General features: G+C 41.6%; 1 protein-coding gene across 1 annotated transcript in view; it reads left to right on the forward strand.

The window, feature by feature from the left end:
• Nucleotides 1–26,942, forward strand: part of STARD9 (StAR related lipid transfer domain containing 9) — a 297,129-nt gene that overhangs the window by 69,082 nt on the left and 201,105 nt on the right. The window contains exon 3 of the mRNA XM_082274962.1: nucleotides 1,077–1,193. Coding sequence (XP_082131088.1) covers nucleotides 1,077–1,193 — 117 coding nt within the window. The remainder of the gene's footprint in view (nucleotides 1–1,076; nucleotides 1,194–26,942) is intronic.

Genomic DNA, 26,942 nt, shown 5'->3' on the forward strand with positions numbered 1-26,942 from the left:
AAAAAAAAACCTGACCATACACGAGGCAAATTTTGAACAGTTACTGGTGAACTAAATGTAATTCTCTCTATGGGCGGCCCTGTTGGCTGCCTCCCACCAAACATTCCTGAATTGAAAAATGAAAGGAGCCAGGCAGCAAGTGTCGGCTAAATCCAGATCCAGGCATTGTTCAGGTATTTTGACAGCTGGCAGCATCGGCTGTCAGAATACAATGAGTGCAGTGGAAGATTAATTCATCCCTGCTAGGTAACCTGGATGAAGGAATTGGCTTTTTTTGTTTGTACATTCTGCCACATCTATATTTATATGGCCATCTTGCACAGGGAACCCACATTTTGTGTGCAGGTTATCCACGCATTGCGATAGACTTCCATTAGATCAGGCAGTTTTGGTGCACTTTCTGGGTTTTCTGGGATTAATTCTGCTTTAAGCTGACACATTCGTGCAAGTTATACCATCCATATGATATTCCTATAGGAAAAAAGAAATTGGCCCACGGGACTTTGTATGAGGTGGGTGCTAGTGGCTGAAAATCAATAGAATGCACAATGAATGTAAAGAACAATGTATAATTTTTATTGCATAATATAAATACAAATAATAACATGTACTCAAATAGCACATGACATAGCTCAATGCTAAAGTATAAAAGTATACAACATGAACAGTGTTACATCACATGTAGGCAAACATCTTGGTGTAACCGCTTGACTTTCATAATAGCCTGAGTAGTATATAAGAATTCCATATTGATACAGTAAATAACGATCTGACGCGTTTCGGGAGCAATATCTCTCTTCTTCAGAGATCAGTAAATTCACAATATATCTACAAAAGAAAATATTGGGTTGGAATAGAGGATAAAAAATGAAAAAATGGAGTAGAGAAGAATTCAATAAAATAATAAAGGCTCAAAGGAGTGTTGGATTACTCACAAATCAATAAAAGACTCAATGGAAAGATTGGACTCCCGTGTACATTTTATGTTCTAAATAGCACTTGCTGTTACATTTTTGTATAAGTAAAAATATATTTTATTTGGCTGTGCCTCACTGTGTGTGTGTTGCTTTTCTCAGCTGGATTATAGAGCAGATGGCTGCGGGGACCCCAGAGAGCGGTTCATGGAGTTTGGCTTTGATTACTGCTATTGCTCTGTAGATCCTGATGATCCAAAATATGCATCTCAGGAAGTGGTAAGTCCCTTCTTCATATTATTTGTCTAGATGTGACAACTAAATAGTCACACATTTATTAAATGCAGCCACTGCAAAAATACTGTACATCTCCGTGTCTGCCATAGATTGTTTTACTGTGTTCAAATAAGATGTCAGTATTTTGCTATACTATATTGTGAGTCTTTTTTCCATTATAAGACATTTTTTTTTTTTTTTTCAGCATGAGAACCTAAAGTGATACTAAACAGAGAAGTGTTAATTGCCATAATTCATTCACATAAATCCATTTTTTTTTTTTTTTAATCCTCGAAGTACCTTATTCCTGCAGCACTGTTGTATGGTCACATGATTTATCCCTGTTGCTTGGCATCTGTAGGGATAGATCCTTGGGAAGGGCTTCTATTACTGCTGTATACGTCTGTCTGCAAAGCCCTGATTGGTGATGTGACAGTCACATGACTATAAAAAACAAACTTTACACAAAATGAATGCTTTAGTGGCTTTGTGAGTATGCACACTCTTGTTTTCACCTTCCTGCCCGGGCTGTAGCAAAATGATGGCCAGGCAGGGGTTTTATTGTTGTGACTGCGTGTCATATGATGTCCTTCACAAAATGATGCTCATGCACACCCCTGGGGGTACGCAGCGCGGCGATCGGTAGTGCGGTGTGTCCCTTGGACACACTGCATCCCCAATCACAGTAAAGAGCCTATGACATAGGCTCTTTACCATGTGATTAGCTGTGTCCAATCACAGCTGATCACAGTGTAACTAGGAACTAGGAAGTTCCAGGTATCGGCATTCCTCTGTTCCCACTGATAAGCAGCTCTCCTGACAGGGGGGTCTGCGTTGATAATCAGTGCATTCATTATCAGTGCAGCCCCATCAACGATGCCTGCCAGTGATCACCAGTGATGCCCACCTGTTCCTGCCAGTGATGCCCACTCGTGCCCTACAAGTGATACCAATCAGTGCCCACAAGTGATGCCAATCAATGCCCATCAGTGATGTCAATTAGTGCCCATCAGTATTGCCTTTCAGTGCCTATCTGTGATGCCTGTCAGTACCTTCTTATCAGTGCCACAAATTAGTGCCCATCAGCCCAACCCATTAGTGCCCATCAGTGCCGCTTATCAGTGCCGCCTATTAATGCCCATAAAGGCTGCATATCAGTGCTGCATATCAGTGCCACCTATCAGTACTGCATATTAGTGCCTCCCCATTAGTGCCCATCAATGCTGCTTCATCTGTGATCATCAGTGCAGCCTATCAGTACCCATCAGTGCAGCCTCATCAGCGCACACCAGTGAAGGAGAAAAATTACTAAGAAACATTTTTATTTATTTATTTATTTATTTTTTTTATTTTAGGTCTGTTTTATTTTTTTTTTATTTGTTTAGCAAAAAATAAAAATACCACCTGAAGAAAGCTCTATCTGTCTCAAAAAAAAGAAAAACATTCTGTTTGGGTACAGCATTGCATGACCATGCAATTGTCATTCAAATTGTGACAGCGCTGAAAGCTAAAAATTGGCCTGGGCAGGAAGACGGGGAAAGTGCCCAGTATTGAAGTGATTACATAGCGTGTAATGAGAGTTTTTCATAGTCTAGCCTTAAAGCGGAACTCCAGTCTGCTCTCATAATTTGTAATAAAAACATATTTGTCATTCTGAAGCTTCCCTCCAAACACTTTGCATATTATTTTATATATACTGTGCAGAAATCTCCCTCCACTAAATCTGGCTGCAACCATTTTACTGTGGGCAGAAGAAGCTGCTGCCTGTTCATTTCCTGGATTTACACAGACACACAGAGGCATACAGACACACACACACATATATACAGACACACACATATATACAGACAGACACACTCACACTACTGCTTGCCTGCACATTTCTCCTCTCTCAAATGAATACTCATGGATCTCTGCAGTCTTCTGTTATCTCCACCCTCTTCCAGCCCCCTACAGCTTTGCAGCTCTCATTGGCTCTCCTATGACTCACCTCTTCTCTCTTGCTGGCAAACTCTCACAGAGAGAGAGCTGTGCATGATGTCATAAGCCTAGGCTTTTTACCAGACAAGAAAGAGGAAGTAGACTGTATAAGGTATTTACTGGCAGAAAAAAAATGTTTTACTATCCAAAGTTAAAACAACAAGGGCAGAGGATTTAATAGATGGAAAGATTAAAAAATGACTGAAGGATTGCTTTAATGGCAGATTTTTTTTAGTTTTGTTTAGAGTAGATAGGGATCAGAACACCTGTCAGTTTTTTTTGCTGTCTGTTTCTCTGTTAGGTAGATTTTGCTCTCTCTGTTCGTTTTCTTCACCATTATCATCAAAAGTGAAATAAAATTCCAAAATATAGGTTGTCCCTAGAACAATAATAGAATGGAAATCTTCCAATGGAAACTCTAGTGCTGGTGGCAACTAGGGATTCCTTCATTTTTGGAGGGATTTCCTATCACGTCCTGTTGTGACTATGGGACAAGAAGTGAAGGGAAATTTCCCCAGTGGGACACAGATGGGAAAAAACTGACAGGGGTTATACCCCCCCCCCCCTTATGCTAAAACAATAAAAAGAAATAGTAGTTCTACTTTAATTTTGTCATTAACCTTTTCTAATTTTATACAGCCTTTGAAACAGCTCATGACCCAATTTTTACATTCTTTCTGTAAATACAGCTTTTTATCTATCAACTGTCATGCTTCTAATTTCCATGTGCACAGAGAAATGTGAATCCATGCCCCTGTGTGTGGCCACTCTCCCCCCTTTACAATATATCCAAGCTGATTTGAACTCTAGATAGATTAAAGAAAAAAAAAAAAACATACATCATTGTGTGCCAATGTGTGCCAGAGCTCAGTATTAGCCAAGGAGAAGCAGCACTTGGGACCAGACAACTGTGCTGTGGTGCTTATGTAACAACATGAACTATGCTTAAAGGAGGAGAGAGCAGAGCAACAAAGAGATGACCTAATGAAGATAGAGTAACAGAGAGATCAGTCTGTTGCTTCTACTTATAGTTTACTCTGCCAAGAGCACAATCTCTCTACTTATACTTTACAGTGTCATTTAACTGCAGCAGAGAAAAGCGAGGTCTCCTAGGGTACGCTATATAACAAAGCTATGTAATTATTAGGACCGAGTGACAAAAAAATATGGTAGATAAAACAGCAGCCATATATATATTTTATGGTTGTCTTTAGCTCTTTGTCTGGAGTTTTGATATTTTGCAAACTGAGCAGCTGTGTATTGTAACTGCTTCCCACCCGGGCCATTTTAAAACGACGCCCAAAAGGGAGACCTATTTTTCTGGGTGGATTTTATGACATCCTCCCCAGAACGCTCCTCGTGGAGGCCAAGCTCCGGCGCGATCTGTCAATCACTGTGTCCACTGACCACAGCGGGTGACTGATCAGAGTACCGGGCCGCAGCTAGTATCGTGTGATTGTTGTGATCAATCACAACAAATCACATGTCAACAATGAATGGCTTTGACTCATGACATTCATTGTGTACAATTGTGTTTCTAGCTGTCATTGGTCACATTGATCACATGGGCCAATCACACTGTGGCCAATTACAGCTAATCACAATAATACACACTAAATGAATCTATTTCATTCAGTAAAAATGGTTGTTTTATAACAGTGAAATGAATTCCTAGTAGTCATAGAGTGTAAAAAAAAGAAAAATGCTGAACACCTCCCTAGAGTAGTACAGTGTTACTCTGGTAACTCAGTATTGCTCTGGTCACAGTATGTTTGAAAAAAAAAAAAAAAAGTGAAAATTTGCATAGTGTCCGGTATTTAAAGGGTAACTCCACTTTTGCAAATAAAAAAAAATAGCAAATAAAGAAAAAACAATATAGCATATACAATTGCGACACAAATCATATTGTAATTGAATATTATTAAAAATTACCTTTCAAACTGCAGCTGTTGTAATTTTCTGAAAATGCATTGCAATATGGCTACCTGGAGCTGTTCTGTACACAAAATGTATACTGACCACACCCCAGAAACATAATTTCCTGCTTGTGTGATTGGTTCACCAATTTTCCCAGAAGTCCGATAAGATACATGTCTGATTTCTGGCATCCCCTGCAACAAAAATGTCATGTTTGGTGAGATACTCCCAATAGGAACACGTCTAAAGGGATGCAAGCCCAGCAGCTTCCCTCATTAGAGCCCTGCAGCTGCCACAGCTGATAGATAATTATGAAACCACTCCCATTAGACCCACTATGCACAGAGGAAGAAACAGTGATTTCTTCAGAATAACGAAAGGTAGGAATCTGCAATAAAGTTAGTTGAAATCCTTGCAATGTACAGAGATCACCCAGGGGGAATGTTTTTTTCTCAACAAAAGTGGAGTTACGCTTTAAGTGATTAAAACTGCATGTTTTTCTGCTTTTAAAAAGACAGTGGGTTGATTTACTAAAGGGGTAGAGGCAGTTCATTTTCCAAAATTGATGTAGGTAAATATGATGAAGCTGTGTTTACTTTTAATACCCAGTCCTGTGTGAGAGGGATTCAAAACATTTTTTGCTAGCACATAGTTATATAGTTAGTCAGGTTGAAAAAGACACAAGTCCATCTGGTTCAACCAAAAAAAAACCCAAAAAACAGTATTGAAAAACCCAACTATGCAATCCCATATACACAATCCTATACCCGCTGTTAATCCAGAGGAAGGCGGAAAAACCCCAGCAAAGCATGATCCAATTTGCTACAGCAGGGGAAAAAAATTCCTTCCTGATCCCCTGAGAGGCAATTGGATATTCCCTGGATCAACTTTACCTAACAAAATTTTAGTACCCACTTATATTATGTAAACCCAGGAAAAAATCCAGGCCTTTTTTAAAGCAATCTAGTGAGCTAGCCAGAACCACCTCTGGAGGGAGTCTATTCCACATTTTCACAGCTCTTACGGTGAAGAAACCTTTCTGTATTTGGAGATGAAATCTCTTTTCCTCTAGACGTAAAGAGTGCCCCCTTGTCCTCTGTGTTGACCTTAAAGTAAATAACTCAACACCAAGTTCACTATATCACCCCTTATGTATTTATACATGTTGATCATTTCCCCGCTTAATCTCCTCTTCTTAAGAGAGAAGATGATTGGCTGATTGAAGTTGGCACAGCATTACTGTATTTACTAACAATGTGCACAGTCTCTACTCCATTAGTAAATCCACCCCATTATATTATGTTGTGTTGATCACTTTTGTGGCCAGCATAGGTTGTGATCAAGGACTGATGGTTCTAATTTTGTTTTTTAGCATACATTTAGTTTATGATGCTTACTTTTGTACATTTAGATATGGGTACTTTGTGGTATTGTTTTGGATTACAGGGCATTACAGTAGGTGCACACCTTTGTGTTACTACAATAGAGAAACAAGAAGATTGCGAGATTTGGGTCGGGATGTTTTTGAAAAAGCTTTCTTTTTATGTATACTGTGAAAATGCAGATAATTCTCTGCTAGTAAAACTTTCATAAAAGTCTGTTTTGCTCTATTCTTTCCGGCAAAATGCTAAACCCTGAATAGGTTTCCTGTTTTAGACCCCAAGCTGGAAATTAGTTATTTACAGCGCACCGTTCGTGCCAGAACTTTGTTTTTCCGTCAAGCTCATTGTTTACGTTTGGATAAAATCACTCCTCTCCTTGTTTGTTGAATTGCAGAGCAGATTACAGAGGGTGATTTGGCTGATATTGCTTTGTACAAGAACAAGGCAAGCTGAGGCTTGTCTTCTGACCTTCTACCTGAGCTGTCCCATTGAAGCCCAGGCTGATACTGGGTTGTTCTGTGTTTGATTTGGTACATGAGAAGAGAACAGAAGAGACCTACAATCATTGTTTAAACAAGGTTAGCAAGTGGACACATAGAGAACAATAAGCTTTGAAAGCTTAGGTTACAGCTTAAAACTTGGTGTAAACATTCCCCATCTGAAAACTTCAACCGTTTTACTTTGTTTTGGCGCATCTCTAGTATAGAGATATGTAGTAAAACATGGCTTGTGTTTCCAGAATGTGTATGTCTGTGTTCTGAACATACACCCTTGGCACTGTCCTTCTTTTGGGGGACAGTTGTAGCCAAGTGTTTGCTACACGAGGGAAATTGAATGTAATGATCTCACGTTATGTGGGGTACATATGGTTGGAAAACCTTTGGAGACCAATACCTGGGACATGATTAGGGATGGATTATTTTTACTCATGATCTATTCTCTACCGATCAAACATGGATAAGCCAGTACTATGCCCCAAGATGCCATGTTTGGCAAAAGTATATTCAGTACTCCCTCTATGGCATTACATTGTTTTGTAGAATCTTTGTTAACCACTCAAGCCCCGGAAGATTTTACCCCCATTCCGACCAGGGGGTATTTTGCGATTCGGCACTGCGTGACGTTAACGGACAATTGCGCGGTCGTGCGACGCTGTACCTAAACGAATTTGGCGTCCTTTTTTTCCCACAAACAGAGCTTTCTTTTGGTGGTATTTGATCACCTGTGCGATTTTTTTATCACGCGCTATAAACAAAAAAAGAGCGTCAATTTTGCAAAAATAACAATATTTTTCACATTTTTTTATATGAAATTCCCCCCCAAAAAAATGTAAAAATCAAAATTTTTTAACATTTTCGGCCAATTTGTTTTATGCTACCTATATTTGGTAAAAAAAATCGCAAAAAGCGTATTTTGATTGGTTTGCGCAAAAGTTATCGCGTTTACTAACAAAGGGAAAGATTTTTGTCATTTTTGTTGTTTTTTTTTTAACGCGTAATGGCGGCGATCTGCGATTTTTTTTGCGGTACTGCGACATTGCGGCGGACAGATCGGACCCTTGACTGACATTTTTGACACTTTTGGGGTTACCAGTGACACTTCTACAGTAATCAGTGCTATATATATGCACTGTTACTGTAAAAATACACTGGTAGTGAAGGGGTTAACTTTATTTGGGAGGGAGGGGCTGTGTGTGTCCCTAGGGGCGTGCTTTCTACTGTGATTGGCTGTGGCTTCAGCTGTAAGGACACTGATCAACGGATCTACATAGTAGATCCATGTGATCAGTGTCTTTGCAGCGAGGAGAATGACAGGCAGCTTGTTTACACAAGCTGCCTGACATTCTCCCTCTCCCCCGCCGATCGCCGAGTGGCCGGCGGACATCGGGTCCGCTGGTCACACGCGCGGGGGGGTCCGTGACCACGCGGGAGCGCGCCTCCGGGGGCGCGCGCTCGCTCCCTAGACCCTCACAAGCAAGCAACGTAGCCCTACGTTAGTTTGCCTGTGAGGGGCTGACCGCCGACGTAGATAGTCGTGCGGCGGTCGGCAAGTGGTTAAGAAGCACAAATACCCATTGAGAATACATAATACTGGTTCAGATCCATGACCTAGGGCAAGTTCAAACAAGGGCTGGCCAGAAATGGATCTACTCAAGCAAGACGTGCTTCTGATTTTAAGCTTTGCTTGCACATATTAAGATGTTTCTCATAAGCCGGAGGGCAATCCCAAAAAACTCAGTCAGATACACTCATTAGTGCACAAGAAGGAATTGTAAGTTGTTTTGGAAGTCTCAGTGTGAGAGGGTCCTAATACTGCACTCTTCTGTGTGGAAAAGAAAAAGATCTGAATTACTGTACATATGTCACCATCAGCAATGGGTAAGGATGACAATCGGTCCTGGTGTTAGATTAGTCAGCAGAGAACAGGAAATATCTCCTCGTCTGCTTTAAGTGAGATATCTGCCCATCGAGGGCCAAAGTAAAGGTGTTTCTTTTTAATTAAAAATAACCAACATGTTATACTTACCTGCCCTATGCAGTTGGTTTTGAACAGGGCAGCCCGGATCCTCCTCTTCTTGGTTCCCTCTTCGGCTCTCCTGGCCCCTCCCTCTTGACGAGTGCCCCCACAGCAAGCAGCTTGACATGGGGGCACCTGAGTCGAGCCGCAGCTCTGTGTGTCCATTCAGACACGGAGCTCCAGCTAGGCCCCACCCTCTCTCTCTCTCCTCATTGGCTCACTGAATTGCGAATGGCGCTCCGTTGCTGTCTCAGCCAATGAGGAGGAGAGTCCCTGGCAGCCGAGTCTCTCCTGCAACATTGCTGGATAGAGATGGGGCTCAAGTAAGTGTTAGGGGGGCTGAGGGGGGGCTGCTGCACACAGAAGTTTTTTTAACTTCATGCATATGGGATTCTTTTTTTTTTTCCCCATTCATACTTACCTAAGTGGATTCAGCATCTGTCCCCTGGCACCTCTGCACACCGCCAGTCGCTGGGGTCTGACAGCTCCCCAAGCAGAGAGCTGCGGACTGTCAGTCAGCAGCTCTCTGCTCTGCCCCCTCCTCGCTCATTGGAGCACTGGGCTGTGGAGGGGGCGGAGCCGCCAGCTCAGGCTCCCACCGTCTTACTGAGAGGCTGAGCCAGGGGTCGGTCCAGGATCCAGACTCTGTGGTGATGATGACGAGGTGCCTGGGCCGAGTTCTGTGATGCCAGCAGAGAATGGACTTCAACCTGCTCTCTGCTGAAACCGGGTCACAGAAGTGCAGAACAAACTGCACTCCTGTGATCCATAGGAGATGTACAGTCAAACAAGGTTTGACTGTACATCTGCTTTAAGATTAAAAACCTTCTGCCTTTACAACCACTTTAACCCACATCCCTATGGTCCAAAACCAAAGCTGGCTAGTGGCCATACACTCTTTGATAGTTTTGTAAAAACAAATAACAATCCAGCTGATTCCTTTATCCTTCCTTTACAGTGTGGATGGTGACATGGTTTATGTACAAAGAATTATCACACTTTTTAAAGACCTTTTTTTCTTCCTCCTCATTCTAGCACCCAATTAGGTCCATAGACCCTTTCATATCTATAGACTCCATTTATGCTACAGCCTTGCTACCCCTTTAAAGAGATTGTAAAGTCATGTTTTTTTTTTTAATTATTTAAAAATTATACAGGTTTATACTTACCTGCTCTGTCCAAAGGTATTGCCCAGTCACCCCAAACCTCCTCTTCTGGGGTCCCACACTGGGGATCTTGGTTCCTCCTCTTCTATGTCTGCCCCCAAAGCAAGCCGCTTGCTATGGGTTCAGATGTGTGAGCTCACTCCCAAGACAGGCTGTGTCTGTGCATATACACACACAGTGCCCCCACCCCCCCTCTTGCTCATTGGGTTTTATTGATCAGCAAAGCCTATGAAAGCAGTAGAAGGGGAGAGAAGACTGGGCACAGCACTGGATCCATAAAGGACGATACAGGTAAGTGTTGGGGGGTGGGGTCAGGATGGGTAATCAATAGGGGGATATTTTTAGTATCCCCCTCCCAATCCCTTCCTCATACCTCCCACCCCTACCTTATCTGCAGGCTCCTCTACCACATTTTACTACCCCATTAAAGCAAGAAGATGTAGCACAACTAAGCCGATGTTAAAGCCTCAGTCAATGCCACTTCGAACCATGCCACTGACGCGTTTCATCCCACACATTGGAGCTTAATAATGCTTATGCCCTAAGTGGGTGGGGGAAAACACATCAGGGGGCGTGGTCTCAGGAGGGGCATTAACTGAGGCTTTTACATTTACACTTTGTACACATCCTTCCTAGGATTGCCTTAGGTGTGCAGCAGTTTCTTGCTTTAATATTCACCTCTCACTAGATGATTCACTTTTCACACCGGCATCGATGTAATCCTGAACACCAGCAGGGCTTCACACCTCAGTTTGGAGCAGAACCACTAAGCACAAACGCTCTTTACTATCCCCTTCTTATCCCCATACCTACTTTCATAATATTCACTTTAGTGCACTTCACAGGGAAATTCTATCATTCTGTCGATACTATGCCATGTATTCTTATTTATTCATTTATCGTTTTTTTGTGCTGAAGTTACAGCCTTTGGTATTGATGGAATTGATTCAGGGTGGCGCAGTACCTATCTATCTTTATCTATTAATTTTTTTTGTATAATGTGAAAGATGATGTTTTGCCAAGTCGATACCTAACATGTCAGACTTCAAAATTGTGCACACTCGTGGAATGGCGCCAAACGTAGGTACTTAACCAGTTACCGACCGCCTACCGCAGATTTACTGCGGCAGGCAGCCGCTCCTGGGCAAAGCGACGCAGGTATACGTTGCTCGCTCTCAGGAGGCTAGAGGGCGAGCGCGCACCGGCGCGCTCCCGCCCCTGTTCGTCAGCGGGGAAGCTGATGCGTGTGTCAGGCGGCTTTGATTGCCGCCTGACACCTGCGATCGTTCCCCGCTGAGAGAGAAGAATGGTCAGCTGTTGTAAACACAGCCGACCATTCTTTCCCTGCAACGATCATAGAGCCCATGTGATCCTTCTATGTAGGATCACATGTCTCTATGGTCATTTCAGAAGCCCCCCCCACAGTTAGAATCACTCCCCTAGGCTCACATTTAACCCCTTAATCACCCACAATGTTAACCCCTTCCCTGCCAGTGTCATTGTTACAGTAACAGTGCCTATTTTTTGCACTGATTATTGTAGTAATGTCACTGGTCCCCCCAAAAGTGTCAAAAATATCAGTCAGGGGTCCAATCTGTCCGCCGCAATGTCGCAGTCCCGCGAAAAATCTCAGATTGCCGCCATTACTAGTAAAAAAAAAAACCTAAAAATGACATAAATCTTTCACGTAGTTGGTAGACGCGATAACTTTTGCGCAAACCAACCAAAATAAACTTATTGCAATTTTATTTACCAAAAATATGTAGCAGAAATCAAATTGGCCTAAAATGTTAAGAAATATTGATTTTTACATTTTTTTTTTTTGAGAATGTCATATAGCAGAATGTGAAAAATATTGTTTTTTTTTTTTTTTTTTTTCAAATTGTCGCTCTTTTTATGTTTACAGCGCAAAAAATAAAAAAACAGGTGATCAAATACCACCAAAAGAAAGCTCTATTTGTGGGAAAAAAAGGACGTCAATTTTATTTGGGTACAGCGTTGCACGACCGCGCAATTGTCCGTTAAAGTAACGCAGTGCTGAATCGCAAAATAGGGCCTGGTCATTAAGGGGGCAAATCCTTCCATTCTTAAAGTGGTTAAATATCTCTATAGGCTATGTTTTAAATTATTTTTTTTTTACAGGTAACTAGTTTAGAGTTACAGTGGAGGTCTTGCACTAGAATGATTGCTCTTGCTCTAATGTTCGCGGCGATACCTCACATGTGTGGTTTGAATGTTGTTTACATATGGAAACACAACCTACCTATACGTTCACTTCTGCGTGAGAGGATGGGGACGCTTTAATTTTTATTTTTTTTTTATGCTTTTCATTCAACTTTTTTTTTTTATCACTTTTATACTTATTACAAGGACTGTAAACATCCCTTGTAATAGGGCATGGCAGGTCCTCTTCACAGCGAGATATGGGGTCTATAAGTCCCCAAACCTTGCCTCTAGGTTGAAAAGCCTAAAACTTAAAAACTAGAAAAGAAAGAAAGAAAGATCTCGGCTTCCCAGCTAAAATATGGGCAGTGTTTATATCTACCGGGGCTGGAAGTGACGTCATAACGTCGCACTCGGCCTCCAAAGGTCATAGAGATGACTGGGGACCATCTGGTCCTCGGTTAGCTCTATGTTAAACTGCCGCGCCGGCTGATTCATTCTCAGACTCACCGATTACACAGGCAAGCTGGTAGAAGCACCGGCGGGAGGGGGAGGACATCCCCCGCCACCTGTAAAAACAATCAAGCGCCTGAACAGCTGCTATCATTTTTTTTCATTGTGCATGGAATCGCCGGCAGAAAAAAAAAAATATCTGAATGATGTCTGCAGCTGCTGGCATCATCCAGATATCTCCACTGAAAGCCCAGGACGTCATATGACGTCCAGCGGTATGGAAGTGGTTTTAATGAACACAGCAGCCAGGGATATCTAATCTAACATCCCCAAGAGAAAGTTAGTATGAAGTTCAGTTTGCCATTTAAGCCATGTACACATGGACCGAATGTCGATAGACAATGCCCAGTTAAAAAAAACTGGCCGTCATTCGGCCTGTGTGTATGTCAGTCTGTCTGACAGAAGTCGGCCGTTCTGTCGGATGTGCATGCTGGAAAAGCAGCATCTGACCATCTCCCGATCAGCGCTCTCAGCCAATGGCAGAGAGCGCTGCTCCAAGTGTTCTGGCGGGCCATCCCCCCTGTGAGAACCCAACAGCTCAGCGGGGGAGATGGCTGAACTTACCTTGCATGGTTACTACAGCGGCTCTGACCGGAGCTGTTAGTTTTGTAGTGTGTACCAGGCTTAACTTAATACAACTAAAATGATTTTGGATGGAGCTCACTTTTTAGACACTATGGGGGAGATTTACTAAAACTGTTGCACACAGAATCTGGTGCAACTCTACATCGTAACCAATCAGCTTCTAGCTTTTATTGTCAAAGATTAATCAACTAGATGAAGTTAGAAGCTGATTGTTTACTATGGACAGCTGCACCAGATACTGTGTGCACCAGTTTTAGTAAATCCCCCACTTAGTTGGGAAATGATGCTTACCTGTACACTTCGGTCTTAGTTTATTGTGGTATTGTTATGGTTTACTGGGCATTACAGTAGGTGCACACCTTTGTATTACTACAATAGAGGAGCAAGACCATTGCGAAATTTGGGTCGGGATGTTTAGGTAAAATCAGAAAACAGTAATTTTCAAGGGGTACTCTGAATATCTTGACTGAGCAGTGGTTGTTAGGCATATGAAGAGTCCTGATGGACAGGAACAGCTTCGCTTAGAATGTGAAGTGTGTTTGAGAAATGGAGAGAAATTCATGATCTTCTCAACTTCTCATCTGTCAGTGCCAGACCCACAGCTGCTCTACAATAGCTCTTCTAATGGCCTGAATTTCACAGGCATAACATCACTTTCTTGGCTTCACCACCAGCCATAGTTGTTGTTTGTCCATTTGTGTTTCTACTTCAGCTATGTTTTAGCGTTTAGATTTTGTTCTGTGTTAGAGATAAAAATCATATTCTACATTTTGGTGCAGCAAGCCAGGAACAGATATATCTCATTTAGTTGTAGTGTGTATGCATTTCTCTTTTTAATGCAGTATTAAAACCAAAAGCAAATGTTTATTTTCTTTTAGTTTACCAATTCTTAGATGTGATGGCTGCATTCGTTTCCTTTTTTAGGCTTTCTTTCTCATAATTTTATCTGATGATCCAGCCAGCAAGTCTGTTTTGTTTCACAAGCTCAAGCTCTCCAGCACAATGTGTCGGTGGATGAGACAAACCACTAAACACTGACAGGGGTGATTAGAATGATCAACTTTTATTTATTAATGCAAAACCTTTATCCCAAAAGGAAAAAACTGTTGTAACTGATTATTAAGTGTGCGCTGGAGTTTGGCGTCAGTTTGTCAGTGTATTTACAGGTAAATCTGCTTGTACATTTAACACGACCCTCCCCAACAGACTGACAATGTCTGTTGTGCCTCCTTTTCTCGTTCCCTCAGTGATGTGTCCCACTAATACAGGAGGTGTGTTACTGTCCAGATTATTCGGGTAAAACAGAGCGGAAAAAGGCAAAATAAAAGAAAACGAATGCAATCACCATATCTAATAATCAGTAAGCCACAATACAATACGTTTTTGGTTTTGGGTTTAATACCGTCTTAAAGCGGTAGTAAACTCATCCCAAAAAAAAAAAAAAAACCTGCAAGACAAAGGCATAATGAGCTAGTATGCATCGCATACTAGCTCATTATGAAACACTTACCTTAGAATGAAGCCCCGACGCGGACCCCCGGACACCGCTGTGGGCGCTGACATGATCCCTCGGCGTCTCTTCCGGGTTCGGCGGCTCCGGCGCTGTGATTGGCCGGAGCCGCGATGACATCACTCCCGCGCGTGATTTTCCGGCAATTCCCGGCAAGGAACTCTGAAGGTACCCCTGGACCTTCAGAGCGCATGCACCGCACGAGTCAGCGGCTGCATGCAAGCAGATATCTCCTAAACTGTGTAGGTTTAGGAGATATTAATTGTACCTACAGGTAAGCCTATAATAAGTCAAAAGTTAAAAGTCAAAAAATGCGTGATACTACCGCTTTAAGGGCTTTCTTTACTTCAGCTATAGAAGTAATGTTATGCATGTAATGCGAGATGATGCATTGTGGGGTGCTAATGAAATTCCTTTTTTTTAAAGTAAGTGTGGTACCCTCCTAGGTAGAGAGTGAACATCGTTTTTGGCTCTGTCTGCTTATCAGAGGAGCAGCAGGTAAATTCTATATTGCACTCTGCTTAACAGGGAGCAGGATCTGTGAGTTAGGACTGCTCAGTGTGCCCAGTGTGTGATTCATATTGTCTGAGGGAGTGTCCCCACTGTGCCCAATGGGGAGGCTTGGACAGTGGAGGAAACCTGGCCAATGAGGACACAGGCTTTGATACACCCCCAGGGATTGACACAGACTGCTGTCTTGGTGCATTGTGGGATTGTGGTATAAAAAGCCTGGGGCACAGGTGCATGAGGTCTTTGGCGGGACACAGAGTCCCAGAAGGAGGGTGGCGGCTGCCTCCTCTTCTGAAGCAGTTGGTATGTGGCCACAGGAGGTCAGCCTGGTGAGCCAGAGGAATGGAGCTGAGCCCAGATGTCCAGGAGAGCTGACTGGAGGAGTTAAGGCAATGCGAGAATCTGGAAAGCAGTATCGTGAGTACAGAGGCTCTTGCCTAAGGGTCTGCCCAGGAAGGGGACCACTCTGGAGTAGTGTAGTCAGTGGACGGGTTTCAGCTGGAGGAAAAGGGGGTAGTAGGTGAGTGCCTTGAAGAGAAATACAATAAGGAACATTTACCTCAGATTCATCCAGTGGCAGGATGAAGTAGCGGCCTTCCCATAATCTCAAGTTAGAAGTCCTCAGAATTGTGAATAGTTCAAGCAGGGCTCGACAAACCCCGGGCGCCAGGTCGACTAGAATTAGCGACCTGGCGCCTGGGGTGCCCTGCAGGAGGTGTCCTGTCCCTTCCACCTCCTCCCCGAGTGCACGGACTACCGCGCTGTCCGAAAATTGAGGCCCCGGCTTTTCGGCCTTCTTCTGTGAGATGAGAGAGGCTTCCAACGGGGAACTGGCACCCTCTTGTGGTGGCCGGGAATTTCACAAGCAGTCACTAATGACTGTTTCCCCTGCCTGTTCTCAATGCCTGCCCATCTCCTTCCCAAGAGGAGATGAGATGGAAGTTTTTGCAGGCTTCATCTCCCTGTCCACTTATCTTTGCTTAAAGGTAATTGGACAGGGAGTGTGGTTATTATTATTTATTTATTTTTTAAATTATGTAAAAAATATTAATAATAATAATAATTTTTCTTTTTTTTTTTCAATTATTGAAAAAAAAAAAATATATATATATATATATATATATATTTTTTATCAACTCCCTGCCATGCCACAGCCACACAGCTGAAGGCCCCTTTAACACAGGCTGTCGGATCAGGTCCGCCTGTCAGTTTCTCAGGCAGACCTGATCGGACCCTTCAGTCTCCTCTATGGAGCGGTGATCTGCTGCCATCTGATCCTGTCCGCCAAAAACAGACGGATGGTGGTTCTATTTTCTATCCATCCCGTGGATCGGATCAGATCAGATGGCATCGTATGGAAACAGACAGACGGTATGTTTCCATCCGATTGCCCTATAGAGGAGAGTGGGTTCTAGTCGTATTTTTGTGTAAATTTAGTATCGTTTTTTTTTTTTAAATAAAGCTTGGTTGTTAGTTAAAAAAAAAAAAAAACTAGCTCCTAACTTTTTTAGCTGGCTCCTAGATTTCAGACAAATTTGTCAAGCCCTGAGTTCAAGTGTGTGTGTGTGTGTGTGTGTATATATATATATATATATATATATATATATATATATATATATATAATTATTGTTAATATTGTTTTTATTTATTTTATATTTTTTTTTAATATTTTTTAAGCCTTTAGATCTCTTGCTCCCTACAGCATATCATCCCCAACTGGCTGTTATATTCTTGTAGTCACACTTACAAAAATCACTTTGTATGTATTCTCTCACAAGGGTTTCTTAAACAGTGGATACAATGGGCATATTTAAAGGATAAGTCCACCCTAACACTAACATCTCTGCATCTATAGACCTCCACAGTCTAACACTAATCTAACTAACCTATCTAGCCCTGTAAAGAAGAAATCAGTATACTTGCCTTTTTTTAACCTGATCCGACCCGATCCCACATTGAACTGTTAGCCTCTGCTTCGCTGTGGACACGGGTGCAGAGGAAACATCTGACAACGGAAGCCCCATAGTAACTCTATGGGCGACGTTACTTCCCATTCATTTCACAGCTGTTGTCAGAGCTTTCGCCGCTGTCAGCTGCGTCGTCCGCAGAGCTTCTGCCGCTGAAGACTGGGTCGGATCAGCTTCAGAAAATGTATGTATAGTGATATTATTCTTTAGAGGTCTATATAGGTTAGCGTTAGATCGTGGAGGTCTATAGATGCAGAGATTTTAGTTTTAGGGTGTACTTTAAGGCTCTTCACTTGTCCTATCCTCAGTAAAAAATAGTGCAATATATATGTCTTGAAGTTGCATTTTATAAACTCAGGCTAAAGAAAGCACCCCCTCCCTGTATGATGGGATCAGAAATTTTGATTTTTCTTGGCATATTTAGGTGTGAGAACACAATCAATAGACTTTTTTTTTGTTCTAGAGAAGGGGTTGCACATTTTCAAGTACAATTGGATATTTTACTTGGGCATTTTAAATGTACATTTTTTTCAGCAGGGTTCTTACTTTAAATTACATTACAGTTATTTTAAGCAAGTCAATTGTATATTATGTTGAGGCACAAAAAAAAAAAAAAAATCAGGAGCACTTTTATTCACTGTAGTATAACTATTCACTTTGATATTATATATATTGATGTCACGCTATTCCCTTCTGTGGTGTTGTAAAAAAATAATAGATACAACAAAGGAGGGTAGTATTTGTAATACAATACATAAGTTGTACCAAAGAGCATAGAGTAAAGTACTGCCATTTAGGAAAAGGTGTCAATAACAGGAAACAATATAATAATTCATGTAAATAAAGCTTTGTCCTTTATTATGCTAACTATAGTTCTAATTTTAAAATCTTGAGGACCTTCAGTAAACATTGTATCTGAAATCAAGCACACAATGTATTCCTATTGTAATTCTACATAATATGCAACCTTTCCCTTAAAAAAATTGAAACACTTGGGGTATATTTATAAAGCAAAAAATTACTACTTTACTGACAATGCTCATTTACCACATTGTATCTTTGTATACCTCCCAACTTTAGAACTTTAGAGTGAGGGCGAGCAGAAAGTGGATACTAAAAAACCTAAAAAATCGTCTCTAATTCATAAAAAATCGATAAACTGCATCCGTACAGATGGACAGATATATATATATATATATATATATATAGTGTGTTATATAGTAAAAATGTATTCTTCCAAATAATGCTGAATGGGTTAAAATAGGTCTGCTGACATCACCAGGGTCCTTCTACTGGGCAGTAACTAGCCGCTACCAATCTGAAAACCATTTAAAAAAATTCAAATACTGATCAGATTTTAAACCTGCAAGGTTGCAGATAAGAGAGTGTCAAGAAACCATGCTGTACTAGAGGTGGTGGATGACAAGCTCCGCATTAAACCGATCGATGCCTTTGGTATAAGATGCTATAGTGGAAAAGCCGCATTATCATAGGCGCATCACGGAGCATAAAGATCCCGCCATCCATTCATCCCAAGGGAGCGATCTGTGGAGCGGTCTTGGAGCAAAGCCCTTTTCATCATTGGATTACACACATGCGTTTTTTCTGTGTGTTAGAGGTAAGCGGCCACTACACACTTTAGAGCATCAAGATTGGGAATTTTACCTGCTGGTTTACTCCATTTTTATTGCATCAGATCTCGGACATCATTGTGGGAATTTTTATGTTTTTAGGAGTGGACATTTTTCTGCACAGTTATTTATTAACTTTTATTGGATTGATTGGGACATACACAGTGCAATACGATTGATTTCACTTTTATATAGGATTGAGATATTCCACAATTTATTTCACATTAGTATCTATTTTACTCATTTATGCTACTGGGATATTATATTTATTTGGATTCATTCAAATTGTATATTGTGGAATTTTTATGTTTCTAAGAGTGAACATTTTTTTGCACAGTTATTTTTGCACAGATACGTAACATTTTTGGATTGATTGGGACATTCACAGTGCAACACGATTGATTTTATATAGGATTGGGATATCTTGCAATATGGAATTCATTTGCTTCACATTAGTATCCATTTAATTTATTTATTTATTTATGTAGCGGGACACTGTTTATATATTTGGATTCATTCGTAATTGATTTTATAAATTTTTTTTCACCTTTTTGATATACGATTGTTTTCTTGAAGGAATAGTAGGAAATTTTTCCACTTATTTCGTCCATTCACAGTAATTATCCACTTGTTCATTTGTTTTGACATTATTGAAACATTTCGTTATTTATTGAGACATTTTTGTTTTATTATCACTATACAGATTAAAACTTGCACTCATTTTAGAACATTCAACATTTTTAACCTATTCAGCATTATTTGGACATTTTTACTATACAACACAATATACAGATTTGTCCATCTGCACGGATGCAGTATATCGACTTTTTTATGAATTAGCGCCGAATTTTGTTTTATTATCACTACACAGATCAAGTCTCTTGCACTATTTTTAGAACATTTACTATTTTAACCCATTCAGCATTATTTGGAAGAATACATTTTTACTATATAACACACTATATATATTTGTCCATCTGTACGGATGCAGTTTATCAATTTTTTACGAATTAGCGCCGATATTTTAGGTTTTTGAGTATTTATTGACAGTGGGGGCACTGATTAAAATTGGCTGCTTTTTCTTTTCTGCGAATTTGTACATTGACACCTGTTGTTTCACACCATCCACACCTCCCCAGATTCTTGGAGGTCATATTATCTCTTGGTAGCGCACTGGTTCTCGCTATTCAGAAAGTGGATACATTGCACTAAATATTGGGCTTGTCCTGAAAAGGCCTGGTAAGACACAGCCCGAGTCTACATGCAGTATATACTGCACATATATCCTACAGTCATTGTACCCTTAAAATATTACTATGCCACAAGTGACAGTCACAATGATGCACATAAGCCTCTGCACGAAGGTTCATATTTTAAAAATTAAACTCTATGCTTTTCTGCATACAGAAACTGGACAGCTAACATTTTGTCTGAGCCTACCTAAAAGATACTGTAAAGGCAATTTAAACAGTTGGGAACTACTTAGCAACTTAAGATAACACTGAGTAGAGACTGCAGGGGTCAGGACTATGTAACATACGGCAAAGCTTACAGAGTGCAGTGGTCAGGAGAATGCACCATAGTGCCTTTTAAATAGTTGGTCAGTGGGAGTGAAAATGCCCTGGCATTGTTGGTCAGTGAGAGGGGAAAACATGCCTTATCTTTACTTTCAGTTGAAACAATACACAGCATTAATTTCAGTGGCTTAACCCCCCCCCCCCCCCGCCACATTGGTGTCAGAGGGATAAACAAACCCCAGCCATGGTATCAGTGAATCCCCTTCATGTGTCAGTGAGAACTAAGTCACAAACATTAGTGCTGTTCAGTAGATCAATCCCACCCTCCTTCTCTGCCACATACTCGGGGGAATAACAAAGGGTGGTGCAGCCTGTATGCCTGCACCACCCTTTTTTAACCTGAAAAACATGAAGCAGACCCTAAGGGCTCTTTCACCCGACGGAGCCCCTTCTGCTAAGGGGGGATCGATCCGCCGATCCCTGCTGAGCAGGCGGATGACAGCTCCGTCTCCGCTCTGTGTGCAGAGACGGAGCTGGCAGATCCCTGCTGTCCTCTATGGGGAGATCGGATGAGAACGGACAGGCGGTCTCCGCTGACACCTGCTGCCCCATAGGGATGCATGGAGCATCCGATCAGGTCCGCCTGAAAAACTGACAGTCGGATCAGATCGGATCGCCCATGTGAAAGGGGCCTAAGCCTAATTGAGGGTTCAAGCCACTTTGTTAGTTAGCAGCAACCTACTGAATGGTTTATGTTGTGTCTGTGACAGCTGGAGCAGCATGTTCTTGATTGCCCACCACCGATACCCCCACCGGCTCAGCACAAGCATGGATGGGTATGCAAGCTGTCTGCAGACAATTCACATCCCATAAGCTAGGGTGTTGATCTACTAAGACTATAGAGAATGCAAAATCTGGTGCAGCTTTGCATGGTAGCCAATCCGCTTCTAAATTCAGTTTGTTCAGTTAAGCTTTGATAAAAAAAAAAAAAATGGAAACTGCTTGGTTCCTGTGCAGAGCTGCACCAGATTTTGCCCTCTCCAGTTTTAGTAAAGTAACCCCTAGGTCTGTTCACTCTTTCTATATTGGAAACTGCTTCATTCCCTTTGTTAATTGGGTGCAGACCCTGTTTCAGTTTCTATTTCGCTCTAAATTACAAACTGATGCTGGTGGCGATGAAAGGCCTAAAACAGCAATGTCAGCTTTGTTAATGTGGCAGACAGTACTTGACGTTTCCTGCACCATTAAAATGGCGCAGGAAGCTCTGATAATTCCCCAGACTGTGTCCAGCCATCAGTCCTCTCATTAATACAATTGCCGTTTACATCATGGCAGAAAAGACATGTTTTTGCAGCCAAGCAAGAGGAACGGGAGTGCCCATGCAGAAAGGAGAAGCCTCACTGCAGTTAACACCCACTTTCCTGTCTAATTTTGCGAGAAAATGTCCAATTTATGGTGCCTAAACAAGTTGTAGCACCTGGCAGTGGGAAGTGTCTCAAGTTACATCTAAAATCGCACTAGTGTGAACCAGGCCTTAAAGTGTTACTAAACCCACAGCAGTAAAATCAGTCTGTATATGCAGTAACCTAAGGGGTTAATCCTGTACATTGTGTAAAAAGGCTGTTTGATCCTGTCTTCTCTGATCTTCCACTTCCTCCACAGTCTCCAATCCATCTCCTGACTTTTTTGGAAGGGTGCATGGGATCAGCACAGGGCCAATCTGCACTGTCCAGACAGAGGGCCAGGAGTCATGCAGCCTCATAGTAGAGTTGGAGCAGAATGAAAACTCCTCTTACAAGGAGATTTTACTAAAATCATTGCATTTCCATTGTATTGTGTACTGTGGGAGATCAGAAATTGTGAATACAGGTTCCTGGGTTTAGTAACACTTTAAGATACATTTTACTAAATCAGTAAAGTAAATAAATATAAAGCTTAATTATGATTATTCTATTATAATTCTACATGGTTTAGGTGTTAGTGGATTTCAATAGCACTTTTCCTTCCATAATTTACAAGCTCCATTTCTCAGCATTCTGTACATAATGCTGTGATTGTGTGCGCACGCCTACACTCTTTCTTCCGTCTGTCTATTACCCCATTAATTTCCAGCATACAATAACTTTCTGTATTTGAGAAAGCAACTGACGCATGTGTCAATACCAAATACCATAGCTTTCTATATACCAGGCTTTGTATCCTTTGTACAAAATATAACAGCATACATTTTTTTCTGATTTTGAATAATAATCATCCCGATCGTTTAAAGTTAAGAATTGGGAGAGAGTTAATCCAGCATTGCTCATGTTTAGCAGAACATTAGTGGATATTTAACATTAACTGCTTGATAAAGAATATACTGTAAACAAAAATGAAATCCGCCAATCAGAAAACAAATTAAGGCTTCTATTTAAATACAGTAAATGGCCACAATGTCCTTAGTAATAGATTAGCAAATATGAAAACAGCCCTTTATGTTTAGAGGAAAATATAGAAGGGGGACCTGTTTTAAAGCCCCCCATGGGGTCATGGCAGCTGGCCATTTCTTTGCTCCCCTTTCTCGTGACTGTAGCACCAGTGGCTCAAGGGCCGTTTGTGGCTGTCTGTAGACCACATTGAGAGTTCTGGAGGGGGCCTGGTACCCTGTAGAAACCCAGTTTAAGCCACCAGTCAGCAAATATCTACAGTGATGAGCACTTAATCCCCCCCCCCCCCCCACCACAGACAAGACATCACACTTGGTAATGGCATACCAAGTACAAGCTTTGTTGTGGCACACAGACTGCAGTCTTAAGCCCCGTACACACGTACCGATCGTCGGCCGACGGAACGTCCTACAAATGTTCGCGGCTGGTGTGTTTGTTGTTTGTCTGTTGAAAAGTGCTCAAAACTTGCCCAGGACATTTGTCTTCCGACAGAAAATGACGTCACTACGTTCCACGCACGTTCGCCGCTACAAAAGAGGAAGTGAGTGTTTGGCCGTGACCCTTCTGGGCATCTCGCGCTGATTTCGGTAGCATTTGTTTGGTTGACGACATTTCGCTATTTTCCGAGACATCGTTCGAGAATTTATTATGGCGACCGTGAATTCGTCCGTTGCTGTCGTTAGTGTTGGAGTTTTGGCTCTGAGACGACGTACGAGCAATAGGAAGAAGAAGCGGACCTCCTGGACGAAAAATTGGTTGCTTAACCGTGATCAATTTTCTCATATGTCCTTGCTGAGGGAGCTCCAGGAAAATAATCCTGATGACTTCAGGAATTATTTGAGGATGACGGATCCCATCTTTTACCGTCTTCTTGCCCTGGTGTCCCCCTATATTCTGAAGCAGGATACTTGTATGCGGCTTGCAATTACTCCTGAGCAAAGGTTAATTGCGACGTTGAGGTATCTTGCAACAGGGAGAAGCCTGCAGGATCTGAAGTTCACCACAGGCATCTCCCCCCAAGCTCTTGGAGTCATCATCCCTGAGACCTGCTCTGCCATCATCAAGGTCTTGCAGAAGGACTATATCAAGGTATGTTTGATTTTTTACATTACATTACATGTATTACTAGTTTCACCTGAATTATGATGTTTTTGGATGTACAGCAATTGACACAGGCCATTATTTGTAAACTACCCTCTGTCCGCATGCACATAGTAGTAAAGATGTAGATTATCTTTAACCATTTGTAAAATTACCCACTGACCACCCCACCATTCTCTCCTATGTGTCCCTAAACGCATTGCCTGTTAACAGTATGTCGAATTTATCTAATTTTATTGCTTTCCCTCAAACAATTATTCCTTGGCCAATGTTTTAGTACCTAGTTAATGATTTATCTAAAATACATCAGTCCATCCATTCCCACCTATGATTCTGTATGTTTATGTAATGATGTTAAAACCTTCACTGACCACAAGCCCTTATTGATGTATAAATGCCCAGTTTTACTTACCCATCCCCCACCCACATGCTAAATCTCAAAGTCAGCATATACCAAAGCTCAAGTTCAGAGGTCTTCAAACTATGGCCCACCAGTTGTTCACGAACTTCAATTTCCATCATGCCTAGTCATGTCTGTGAATGTCAGAGAATTACAAGGCCTCATGGGATGTGTAGTTCTGCAACAGCTGGATGGCCGTAGTTTGTAAATCTCAGCTCTAGCTGGTGAGTATAATGGGCCATACACACTAGAAGATTGTCAGAACAATTTATCCTTCCGATTTACCAAAACCAAATAATATAAGGTCCAACAAACACTTTCAAATCCTATGCAATCTGGTAGGCCCTTGCACTACATAGAAAAGGTAAATCTGCACGAAAAAGTCTTCAGAGAATCTTCTAGTGTGTATGGCCCTTTACAATATAAGAACAATAGGAGGTTGAAAATAAATGTATGTAGATGTTACATCCCCATATCCAAACCTTTGCCTTCCTGTTGTATATTTTTTTAGCAAGTTGCATAAGCATTTAACAGACAACTGTGTGTGTAATTAATAATGTGATGTGCTCAAGCACTAATTTTTTTTTTTTTATTTTTTCCCCACAGTTTCCTTCAAACGCAGAGCAATGGCTGGAGATTTCTGATCAATTTCTGGAGAAGTGGAATTTTCCCAATTGTGGGGGTGCTATTGATGGGAAGCACGTCCGCATTGTCCCCCCTCCGAATTCGGGCACATTTTTTTATAATTATAAAGGTTTTTTTAGTATAGTCATGCTAGCCATAGTTAATGCAAACTATGAGTTTATTTTTTTGGATATTGGCAAAAATGGCCGCAATTCGGATGGGGGAGTTATTGATCAGACGGAGTTCGCTCGTCGTCTAAAGAACGGCACTCTGAACCTGCCATCCAGGGAGCAAACTGTTGAGGGTATGAGCTTTGTGTTTATCGCAGATGAGGCTTTTGCGCTTGGGGAGCATCTCATGAAGCCCTACCCTCAGAGGAACCTCACCCCAGACCAAAGGATTTACAACTACCGGTTGTCCAGAGCTCGCAGAGTTGTGGAGAATGCCTTCGGGATAATGGCCAACCGGTTCCGGATATTCCTGACGTCCATAAACCTGGCACTGTACAAAGTGGATAATGTGGTCTTGTGTTGCTGCATTTTGCACAACTTCCTACGCAGGAATGCACAAAATTATGTATTGCAGCAACTGGATACTGACCCTGCTATGCCAGGTACAAGTGGAGAGGCCCAACCTTCTAACCAAGTGGAGTCCATGACGTCAATGGAAGTTGGACGGTCAGCATTGGCATCACACAGGGCCCGTCAGATCCGCCAGGAATATCTGGACTATTTCGTGGGGAGAGGAGCTGTGTCCTGGCAGCAATCACTGTCACACACCCATTAATCTTGTTAAAGATTGGACACACAAGATAAATGTCAGAGATATATTATTTTTCAACACATTAAACAAAAATTGCAATGATTCTGTATTGTGGATTATAATCATTTGGGCACATATGCCAAACACAATTATTTGGGTTAATCATGTGTTATATATGTGTGACTTTGGAAGGGTTAATACATTCATCAGTGTGTTTCTTGACTGTAGTCTCTCACCAGCTGATCCAAAGTGATGATGGCCATGTGTTATTTTTTAGCCAGTGGTGTAAATACAAGGGCCTTCTGCACCCCACAAAATGTACACAAACCCTGTCACATTGAGAACTAGGTCACACCCAAGGTTCATCTAATGTCACCTTACATTGGTGTTCATTGTCCAGAAGTTGCCCATACTATATATTTCATATAATACATTAGGGTATTAACAAAGTACCTACACCTGTTATGTTGTGTTCATTTATGACATCCTTCTCACTGCCCACCAATGTTAGGATATGTCAGTGTTATGTGAAACTTGATCATTGTTCATCTCAAAGTGTTATATATATAGGTAATGGAAAGTGAACTAGAGCAACGAACAAGCAATACACTATAGATTACACTGATCTCCCTACACTGATTGCTACTGGCAATATCAATGCCATATTGAATCCTAGGACTGCTAGTACCTTGAGTGTTGAGTCACACTTATGCGATGCGGGAAGTCTGCGACTTTGCAGCCTTCCAGCATTGCATAAGGGTGACCCGCCACTTACTTTTTGCACAGGATTGTATTCCACAAGTGTTAAGCACTGTGCGATCCAATCCAGATACATCAGAAATAAAGGGTCATGTGCGACTTGTATGCGTGTTCAGTGCGAATGTAGCCATACAAAGTGTATGTCTCAATTCACACTGCACATCTGATGGCATGTAATATCGTAGCGCACTGCTCCTTTATTACATGCGATCAGATGTTCATGCGAAAATCAGCTATACAGTTTGTATGGCTCAATTCGCACTGCACTCGCACAAAAGTCGCACATGATGCATTTATTCAGCCGCATCAGGATAGGATCGCA

This window comes from Pelophylax lessonae (assembly GCF_965119305.1).
Source record: "Pelophylax lessonae genome assembly, chromosome: 13".
Taxonomy (NCBI): domain Eukaryota; kingdom Metazoa; phylum Chordata; class Amphibia; order Anura; family Ranidae; genus Pelophylax; species Pelophylax lessonae.